Raw genomic sequence first — 11,234 nt, 5'->3', positions numbered from 1 at the left:
GACTCCACTCTTAAAGGGTGCACACAAAATCTCACAAGATCATGGACAGAAGCAGTAATTTGAAAGGAGCCTGGGTCAGACATACCCACTGATTTTGGAGAGTCTCCTGGAGGCAGGAGGCAACTGCAGCTCCCCCTGGGCACAGACACTGGTAACAGGAGATTGCTCTACCATGAGGACACTGGTGCTGGCAAGCATCATCTTGGAACCCTCCCTCCAGCTTGTTAGTGCTCAGACCTGACCCCACCCATCAGCTTGTTGGCACCAGTACTGGGACACTTCAGGCCAAGCAACCAGCTGGGCAGGGAGACAACCACACCCACTGACAGGGTAGTTGTTTTAAGACCCCCTGAGCAAGCAGCTGCCCTGGGACCTGGCCCTGTCCACCAGTGGGCTGACACTGGCCTCATGCCCAGCTTCACCCTTCAGTAGGTAGGCACAAGCCCCAGGACCCCTTAGACCCTGGCCTCACCCACCAGTGGGCTGACACATCAACTCTGGAACCCCCAAATCCCTGCAGCCAGAGACCCCAGGACTTGGCTCCACCCAACAGTGAGCTGACACTAGCCCTAGGACCTGGCCCTGCCCAACAACAAGCAGGCACCAGTGCCAGGACCACTCCAACCCTAAAGCCTGACATTTCAGGACCCAGCCTACCCACCAGCAGGCCAGTACCAGCCCCAGAACCCCCTGGGCTCCTCAGCCATCTGGCCCAGGATCCAGCTCCATCCACCAGCAGGCTGAGACCAGCTTTGGAACACCCTGGACCCTGCAGTCAGCCATGTCAGGAACTGACCCCACCCAACAGCAGGCCAACACCAGATTGGGACTCCTGGGCCCATAATCACCCACACCAGAACCTGGCTCTGCCTCACCAGTGGGCAAGCACTAGCCCCAGGATGCCCCAGGGCTCTGTAGCTAGCCTCCTTATGACCTCACAGCCTTGCACAAAGCAAGGCCTGGCAACCAACCAAACTGGGGCCAGCCAGACCACCCACAATAGTGAGTGCAACACAACAGAGGGACCCACACAGCCCACATAGGGGGCACCCCTAGAGCAAATAGTTCTGCTGACCAGAGGGAAGTGTGCTGCTGGGCTGCATAGAACATCTCCTCCATAAGGTACTTCTCCAAGGTTGGGAAACATAACCAACTTAACAAATACATAGAAATAAAAATAACAAATTTTCAAAGTGAGGTGACAGAGGAACATGTTCCAGATGAAGGAACAAGACAAAACCCTAGAAAGAAGAACTAAGTGAAGTGGAGCAATCCTCCTTAGAAGGAGTTCAAGATAATTATTGTAAAGATGTTCCAAGAACTTGGGGGAAGAATGGATGAACAAAGTTAGAAGTTATTAACAAAGAGTTAGAAAACATAAAGAAGAACCAAACAGAGATGAAGAATACAAAATGGAAGACAGAACAGTGGAAATCTCTGCCACTGAACAGAAAAAATGAAAAAGAATAAAAAGAAATGAAGACAGTTTAAGAGACCTCTGGGACAACATCAAGCACACAAATATTTGCATTATAGGGCTTCCAGAAGAATAGAGAGAGAGAAAGGGGCAGAGAACATATTTGTAGATATAATAGCTGAAAACTTCCCTAATCTGGGTAAGGAAATGGACATTTAGGTCCAAGAAGTGTAGAGAGTCCCAAATAGAATCCACTCAAAGAGGACCACACAAAGACACATTGTCATTAAAATGGGAAAAATTTAAGAGAATATTAAAAGCAACTAGGGAAAAGCATCAAGTAACATACAAAGGAACTCCCATAAGGCTATCAGCTGACTTTCCAGCAGAAACTCTGCAGGCCAGAAGGGAGTGGCACAATATATTTAAAGTGATGAAAGGGGAAAACTTACAACCAAGATTACTGTACCCAACAAGGCTCTCATTCAGATTTGAAGGAGAAAGAAAAATTTTACAGATAAGCAGAATCCAAAAGAGTTCAGCAGCACCAAACCAGCTCTACAAGAAATGTTAAAGAAACTTCTTTAAGTGGAAAAGAAAAAGCCACAACTAGAAATACTACAAAATACTACAAAAGGAAAAATCTCATTGATACAGGTAAATATACAGAAAAGGTATAAAGATAGTAGGAAGGTTAAAAGACAAAAGTAGTAAAATCATCTATATCCACAATAAGTAGTTGAGGAATACAAAAAACAAAAGATGTAAAATATGAAGTGAAAAATAGTAAACATGGTGGGAGGGAGTAAAATGCAGCATCATTAAAATGCATTTAGGGCTTCCCTGGTGGCGCAGTGGTTGAGAGTCCGCCTGCCGATGCAGGGGACACGGGTTCGTGCCCCGGTCCGGGAAGATCCCACGTGCCGCGGAGCAGCTGGGCCCGTGAGCCATGGCCGCTGAGCCTGCACGTCCGGAGCCTGTGCTCCGCAACGGGAGAGGCCACAACAGTGAGAGGCCCGCATACCGAAAAAAAAAAAAAAAAAAAAAAGCATTTAAACTTAAGAGACTTAAATATACACACACACACACACACACACACACACACACAAACACCCTTCATGGTAACTATAAACCAAAAATCTATAATAGATACACATACAAAAAAGAAAGAAAACCAACATAGCTCTAAGATAGTCATCAAATTACCAGGGAAGAGAGCAAAAGAAGAAAGGAACAAAAAGGAACTACAAAAATTACCCCCAAACAATTAGTAAAATGGTAACAGGCATGTACCTATCAATAATTACTTTAAATGTAAATGGACTAAATGCTCCAATCAAAAGACATAGTGTGGCTGAATGGATACAAAAACAAGGCCCGTATATATGCTGTCACAAGAGACCCACTTCAGATTGAAAGACACACACAGACTGAAAGTGAGAGAATGGAAAAAAGATATTCCATGCAAATGGGAATTGAAAGAAAGCCAGGGTAGCAATACTCATATCAGACAAAATAGACTTTAAACAAATCAGGAAGTAAAGAAGGACATTACACAATGATAAAGGGATTGATCCAACAAGAAGATATTACAATGGTAAATATATGAATCCAACATAGGAGAACCTAAATATATATAGAGAATATTAATAAACATAAAGGAGACATTGACAGTAACACCGTAATAGTAGGAAACGCTAACACTCCACTTACATCAGTGGACACATCATCCAGACAGAAAACCAATAAGGAAACACTGGCCTTAAATGACAGGGACACCAGATGAACTTAATAGATAAGTATGGAACTCTTCTCATCTCTGCCCAGGTCCTTTTGAAATCAATAAAGGGAAAAGGTTCCCAGTCCAGTTATCACAGGGCTGGTTCTGGGACTTCCAGAACAGTATGAGGAGTGTCCTTAAAGACTGGAGGAAATCGAGCCTGCTGGAATTTTGTGAGAGTTCCTTGGACTTTGGCGCCACCTACAGGGCCTCAGACGCTTATCCCAGGTTTGGCTGGCTTTGTCATGTGTTTCACCTTGCAAGATTAGCTCGGCAGCTTCCTTGGACAAGAAGGACCTCAGAGAACAGTTCCAGCATTTGTGTGAGCATGGCAACAACAGTGGCCCTCCTTCTGTATCTGTGTTCCTCAGCATATGTCTGCAGACGATTATGAAATCTTAAGCCCCTTTCTGAGTGGCAGCACAAATGTCCATAAAGACCTCACAGGTGAGACCCTTCAAAATGGGACACTGTTTTCTTCTTGCACCTTGTGACGAAACACAGTGCTAGTCAGCCCAACACCCACGAGCAGATGTGAGGTCGAAGCACAAAAGGGAGAAATGTATCTTCACCAAAACCAAGAAGAAATGTCTGCAGAAGACATTGAAGGTATCTTCCCAGTGCTTGTGCAAGAACATTTTTGAGGCCCTAAGTAGAATTTCTTTATGTTATGTAAACACAATAAAAACATTAAAAAAAAATCTAGGGCTTCCCTGGTGGTGCAGTGGTTGAGAATCCGCCTGCCGATGCAGGGGACGCCACGGGTTCGCGCCCCGGTCTGGGAGGATCCCACGTGCCGCGGAGCGGCTGGGCCCATGAGCCATGGCCGCTGGGCCTGCGCATCCGGAGCCTGCGCTCCGCGACGGGAGAGGCCGCAACGGTGAGAGGCCCGCGTACCGCAAAAAAAAAAAAAAAAAAAGAAAAGAATGAGATGTGGTAACTGGGAGGAGAGGTAGAGGTTGTACACCACGGCGGAAGAGATACTGAGGGAGGAGAGAACAGACAGGAATTAGGAGCAGCATCTGGGCACAAGGAAGGTGCCAACACCACCTCCAGGCATGGAAATATGTGGGAAAAGAGAAAACAAAGCCTTTTGGTGGAAGGACTCAGGGCATCGAACTTCAGTGAGGCAACATGAAAAGGAAGCAGAGCTGGAATGCTGGCAGGGCTCCTTTCCTGGAAAGACTGGGGAGCGAGGGCTTCACACGAGCAGTGAGTCAGGTGCACATGCAGTTTCTGTGACTTCCTCAACCCAGATTTTAAAACAAAAATGGGGCTCTTTGTCACTTTTGCTGACAAGAAATTCAAAGATAGCTCATGAAGCTAAAGGACACTACAAATATAGACTCTAAACTATAGAAAGGGTACACCTGCCCTGAGGGTTCCAGGGACAGAAATGGGATCTCCTACATTTTAGTTCTTGGTGCCCTGAGGATCTTAAACGTTTCTAAATCAGATACTTTATACAACTACTGCTTCTGAGCAGAGTCCCCAGTAAACATCTTCGTTTTCTTAATCTCACCTCAAGGTATCACACCCAGTAGACCGAAACTGAAGAAGAGGTTTGTTGTCTGAGGTATAGCCATGGTATTGATCAAGCAGAGCAGATGAGACCTCAGCTGAAGCCCAGCTCCCTCTTGCTCTTTGCTCTCATTGTCCTTGCTTCATGTTTAATGTTCCACAAAAGAATAGCATTTAGTAAGCGTTGACTGCACCACTGGAGTCCAGCAGGTGTGCAGAGTTGAATGTATTGACCATGCTTTGGGGTAATTGATAGAAATAGCATACACCATCTTCAAAACTGAAGATTATCACTCCAGGTTGGTAAATATTTAAAATGTTATTTTTAAAAAGCACTTACGATTTCTGCAAGTCAAATATCTGGACTTTTAATTGATGACTTAAAAACTCAGAGAAAAACATTAATGAATAAAATGCAATTTTATATAATGTAAACTACTAAAAAGTAAGAGACTAACAAATTCTAAGACCCTTTGTCAAAGGGCAGTATTTTTTTTTTAATACATATAATGTTTCCTTACAAATTGTATGCCCTTCCCAAGAAAAGTATGCATTAAGAGGGTATACAATTTGAATGCTCATTATTTTAATATGAAAAGTGATTACATGAAGAAAAACTATTGATAGCCTCAGGAGAAGTGATATTTAAACAACACAAGCCATTTGGAGTGAATTATTGAATTTGTGTCTTTTCCTACAGAGCATAGCTAGATGTATTTTGAGATATACATATTTTCCTGTAGTAGAATCTTATGTAAGTTATCTTGTATTTACCGCAATTTGCCAGCTCCACCCAAATAAGAATATGGATGGCAAAGGTGTCCATTCCAGAGCACCCCCACGGTAAGCACCTTTTCTTCTCCAAAGAGTGGTTTTGGGGTAGTATTCTACTGATGTTGGTGACGGGTCAAGATGCCCTCAGTCTTCACACATTGTATATCTACTAATTCCATCCTATCACGACGTGAGCAACAAGGAGGTAACACATCCCAACCATGCAGGAGACAATCATCATTGGGAAGCCCAACCTGAAACACAAAGAGAAGTGGATTATGGTGTCTGGTGTCTGCAGAGTACTGTGACATCTGGACTCATTATTATATTATGTTATTGCAAAAGAATGTGGCCTTACAAGCTTTGTATATCCATAAAGGTAATTGTCTTGTATTTCTAGAAATCAAAAGTTGGGTTCAGCCTAGATGATACGGATGTGTGCCTCCATTAGATATCCTCCATTGTATCCCCCAAATGAGTGTCAGTTCATTTTGGCAGCACCATCTTACAGGCACCACCAATGTCTATTCTGCCCAGTTCCTGCATCCAAAATGCAGTGCTGCCATATGAACACAAGCACGTAGGGGCCAGGACCCCAGAGCGGACCCGGCTCCCTCAGAGCACGTCCTCCTCTGCAGGAGCTGGCATCAGCTGCTCTCCCCCATCCAGGGCCTCCTCTCTGCACTGTCCTCCTGAGAGTTGCCTGCTCCCAGGCTGCCCCCAGGCTGCAATATTCCTGGCTCCCTTCAGTCATGAAATATTTTGCTGGCCAATCCAGTAGGGGGATGTCAGACTCTCATTATGTACCCTCATCATGGGCAGTCAAGGCACGAATCCCCACTGGAATTTTCAAGGGAACAACAACATAAAATATCAACGTCTCTCTAATCAGTAAAACTTGCTTATATTAGTGCTTAGCAGTATGTGTGGCTGATTCTTTAATTAAGTAAGTTTAGGGACAATATAAACAGAAATTTTAAATGAGTTTTTAAAGTACCTGAAAAATTCCATGAAGGAGAATCCATATCCATGCTGTTCTGCAATTCCTGAACAAACCACATTTGCGGATGCTCCAATCAGTGTCCCGTTACCTAGAATCAAAATTCAAACAGTAAAATAAAATCTCAGTTTATCTTGGTGGTAGGCTCCTGTTCTCTTTTGTTCTATGATACTTTGATCATCACACAGGCTTCTGATTGATGATTACTGTTCACTACCAAAGTGATTGCTGTGCAAATATCTGCAGGAACAACAAAAAAAAAAAACACTGGCAAACAGAAAATAAATTCACTGCTTGTAAATACAGTAATTCATTTATGAATAGGGCTACTCCTGTTGGATGCGATAGGGAAGAGGAAATGTTAAGGAGAATTGGCAAACCACTGTGGGACGTGGTGACGTATCTTTCAGAGGAAAATGTAAGTAGGGTCAACATCCACAGGAGAGAACATGTAGTTTCAGAGCAGTAGGATCTCAGATGAGAACCACCATCCTTTAGGACTCTAGGTCTGGACACCTACCAGCAAATCCTTTGGGTGAATGGAAAGATGGATGTAAACAACCAGGATAATAAAATGCCTCTTTGGCTGGGCCTTTTTGACCGCACACATGATCTGCAGGGAAACTATGTGCATACACTCACAGTGAAGGATGTGACTCAAACCCAGCCCCCAACAGAGAGATGGGTTCAGGGAAGGGTAAATTTACTTGGTGGAACCCATTGGCATCTTCCCGCCCCCACCCGCAGAGGTCAGTGTTTGGGGATGGGTGCACGACCCAGGCTCAGCCAAGTTAGTTCAGTTCTGGCATTGTGCATCGCTGAGGACTACGAATGGTGAGACACAAATCTGTAGCTTCCAACAGCCCTCTCGGGCCTGGGGGCTGGCCTTTCTAAGACTGGACAGCAGAGCAGGAGGGCAAGGACCAAGGAAGCTGTGCCCCCCGGTGCTACATTGGCCCAGAATTCCATGCTGGAATACGGAGGACAGAGAGAAGTAAGGAATAAATAGCCTCAGAACCACGTGACCTATGAGTTTCTCCATGGAGGAGGACCACGGCACCCATTCCGTTACCCAGGAAAGGCCTTTGCAGGTGTGCTGTGAGTGCTCAGCTGCACACATGTCCCCTCGCCACTCAGTCCTTACGCTCTCCTGAAACACACAGGCGTCCAATCCGCTAGGGGGATGTCAGACTCATTATGCACCAGGCCCACAGGCTGCCAGCGCAAAGCATCGCGAAGAGCCTCATCTCACTCTCCCTGCCTTTACTCCATGTAAGAGTTGGACTAGGGGGGTTTTGGTGAGAACTTCTAAAATAGCACGACACATCCATTTACATGCTTTCTCTAAGGATGAAATATATTTGACATGTCAATAATATGACTTTAGATGTTAAGAGCGCAATAAAAACCTCCAGGGTCTCCCCAGAGCTCCGAGCCCACCAAGCCCAAGCCCCAGCTGCTTGTGGCCACTGTGTTTCTGATGCCTCATTTTGTGACAGTCCCCCTATTCCTCAGTGTAGTTCAAAGTGTATGGACCGGGCTTCCCTGGTGGCGCAGTGGTTGAGAATCCGCCTGCCGATGCAGGGGACACGGGTTCGTGCCCTGGTCCGGGAAGATCCCACGTGCCGCGGAGCAACTAAGCCCGTGAGCCATGGCCGCTGAGCCTGCGCGTCCAGAGCCTGTGCTCCGCAACGGGAGAGGCCACAGCAGTGAGAGGCCCGCATACCGCAAAAAAAAAAAAAAAAAAAAAGTGTATGGACCCACCCAGAGTTTTAGGAAGGGTGCAATGGAGGTGGGAGGGCAGGAGGGACAAGCCCATCACCAAGGAGAGAGGGACGGCTGCCCCATAGCATGGGAGGGTGTGACAGGCCAACACGCAAGCTGCCTGCTCAGGACAGACTTTAGAGTGGCCACAGCCAGCTAGGGAACAGAGACTCCGTCTTACAGCTCCAAGGAACTGGATTTTGCCAATAACCTGAGTGAGTTTGGAAGCAGACCCATCCTCAGAGCCACCAGAAGGGAGCACATCCTGCAGACACCTTGATCATGGCCTTGTGACCCAACTGAGCCATCCTTACCCGGAAGGCAAGAACTTGTAAGATAAAAAAATCCCCAAAGTTTGTCTATTTGTTATGGCAAGAACTGAGTCTGGATTTCCATCTCAGTTCTGAGATCTGCCTCTGCTCCCACTTTCCCCCCACCCCAGACTTCCATTAGCTTCTTCCTAACTGCCCAACCCTAAGCAGGCTCACCCTCTCACCCCAGTAAGCCACTCCCCATGGAAATCAGCTCACATCCTCCAGGGCTCACAGGGAGCCTGTTAGTGGAGACACAAGGCGTGACACCACATGGGAGATGTGCAGTGGGCGTGAGACCAGAGAGGCAGAGAGAAAATGCTCAGGGGGCTGAGCATTGAGGTCCCCAGTGTCCCCATGAAGAAACTGAGGCACAGAGAGGCAACATGCTGACTTGTTGGTGCTAGGAAGTGGGTGGGCCCAAGACTCGAACCAGGCATTCTCATAGAGGGTAGGACTCAGGCTGCATGATGTAAGCCTGAGGCCTTTCTGTAGACAGCCATGCAGAGCATTTGAAGGGTTCCAAGCAGGTGGCAATGTACAAATTTCATGGCAGCACTGGTCCCAGCTAGGTGTTGACATACCAATGTACCCATCCAATCACCCTGCCAACCAGCTGACTCTTGCTCTGGAGAGATTCCACACAGAGTCATCTTGCCTGGGTATTATTTCACAGGGTCTGACAAGTCTGCTACCACACGGAAGCCAATGTTCCTCAGAGGGCCCTGCCTGCAGGCCTCTATCACAGAGCACACACATCAGTAGCTGGGCAGCATCTGCTCTGCCACCCCAAGCATTGCTACTTCAGGACTTAACGTGGAGACCTCTGCTTCTGGACAAAACAGAACTTCACACATGATTCAGGGTCACATTCAGGAACCTGGGTGACCTCTAAAAATAACAGGCAACACTTTCCTTCTCTCGTGTTGGGGATTAATGATTGAAAAATACTCCCTTTGCTCCCAATCAAGACGGCAGAGTAGGAGGATGTGGAACTCACCTTCCCCCACAAACACATCAAAAATACATCTACATGTACAACAAATTTCACAGAAAACCAACTGAAAGCTGACAGAAATCTCTTATACAACCAAAGCAGCAAGAAAGATTCACATGTAACTGAGCAGCACAGAAAAAAAAAAAAAAGGCATCATGAAGGGACCGGTGCCACTGGGAGGGAGCTGTGAAAGAGGAAAGACCACACAGGTGGTCCCTCTCCCTGGGAACCTCTGCTTCTTCGCAGAGGTCTACCAGGACACATAGACGGACTGGAGGGGGCTGAACTCTACTCGCAAGGAGAGCGTGTGTACTGGCTTGCTAGTAATCAGGGTGGAGAGACTGGCACTGACAGCTGCTACATTGTGACACTTCCCACCCCAAAACATGAACTGAGCAGGGATGCTACAATGCACAGTGGCTAGGCTCTGAAACTTGGGCTTCAACAGAGGGACCTTGGGAGAGGATTTGGTCTAGCTCTAGGAGCCCTGGAGTGTAGTCTGGGCCAAGACTCAGAGCCCATCATTAGCACACACAGAGCTGGGTACAGGTTGGCCAAAGGAGCCCTATTATCAGCACATGCAGGTCAGGGTGCAGGTCCCCCTAGGAACACCACTGTCAACATGCTCATAGCAGGGCATGGCTCTGGTGGTGGCAGGCTTTGTGAGCTTGGCCACAGCACTGGTAGTTCCAGGTGCAGGTCTGGCAGCAGTGGACCTTGTTGGCGCACATACCAGGTGGTGGGTGGCACCACAGAGTCACATATCTTCAGTGGACAGCCGCTGGGGAGGTGTACACAGTGGTTCCTTTCCCGGTGGGAGAGCTCCAGTTCTGCCCACCTTTCACAATGCAGCTGGGAGCTAGATCTGTGACAGACAGGCCCTGGGAGAGCCCTACCATAGAGGCAGCCTAGGTCCCAGGGGCAGCACAACCACCTCAATAGTAGTCACAACACCCTGGTCACCAGTGACAGCTTAGCGATAGGTCTGGGATGAACAAAACAGAGAAAGGGATGCACCTTTGCAATGCTTCTGGGCAGAACTGTGGATGGGTGTATGGGTGGCACTTAGGCCTGCTGTGACCACAAAGGCCTCACTTCCTTCAGTGCTCACCTCCTTGTGGATACAGCACACACTTAAGGGCAATAGAGCCTTATAGAATGCGACCTTCAGGGTTTCTACTCCAACAACTGGAAAACAGATACTGCCCTGATAGGGCTGTGACAGCCAAGAGAAGTCCCCACCGAACATCCAGTGCAGGCTCTGGGCATCACTACACCAATCACACCCCTTATCAAGTGAAAAAGGGCCAGCAGACTCTGAGGAAAGATATGGCAGGCATCCATAACAAAAACAGGCCTCACACCAAAAAACTGGACTCACAATCTATAGAGGGATACTCCTTCACTAAAAAAAAGCCCATCAACCTGTGAGCCATGGCCACTGAGCCTGGGCGTCTGGAGCCTGTGCTCCACAAAGGGAGAGGCCACAACAGTGAGAGGCCCACGTACCACAAAAACAAACAACAACAACAACAAAAAAAGCCCATCAAGACCAGAGTATACAACTGTTTCTCCTAAATTCATAGGAAAAAAAAAATTTAACTAAGATGAAAAAGCAGAGGAACTACTGCCAGTTGAAAAGACAAAATGGAATTCCCTGCCAGTCCAGT

The 11,234-nt window shown here is 47.0% G+C and overlaps 1 protein-coding gene across 6 annotated transcripts in view; it reads right to left on the bottom strand.

Annotated features, from left to right (window-relative positions):
* Positions 1-5,063: 5,063 nt before the first annotated feature.
* Positions 5,064-11,234, bottom strand: part of OCA2 (OCA2 melanosomal transmembrane protein) — a 163,362-nt gene continuing 157,191 nt past the window's right edge. For 4 of the 6 annotated variants that reach the window (XM_059052638.2, XM_067027488.1, XM_067027484.1 and 1 more), the window contains 2 exons: positions 6,490-6,583; positions 5,064-5,746 (listed from right to left, as the gene is read on the bottom strand). In XM_059052638.2, the coding sequence (XP_058908621.1) occupies positions 5,662-5,746; positions 6,490-6,583 (179 nt within the window). In that variant the 3' untranslated portion in view covers positions 5,064-5,661. The remainder of the gene's footprint in view (positions 5,747-6,489; positions 6,584-11,234) is intronic. The other 2 variants (XM_067027487.1, XM_067027486.1) reach the window with 2 other exon arrangements.

Source organism: Kogia breviceps, chromosome 2, assembly GCF_026419965.1.
Source record: "Kogia breviceps isolate mKogBre1 chromosome 2, mKogBre1 haplotype 1, whole genome shotgun sequence".
Taxonomy (NCBI): Eukaryota; Metazoa; Chordata; class Mammalia; order Artiodactyla; family Physeteridae; genus Kogia; species Kogia breviceps.
Note: the sequence above shows the minus strand (reverse complement) of the source record. Positions and strands in the feature narration are given on the sequence as shown.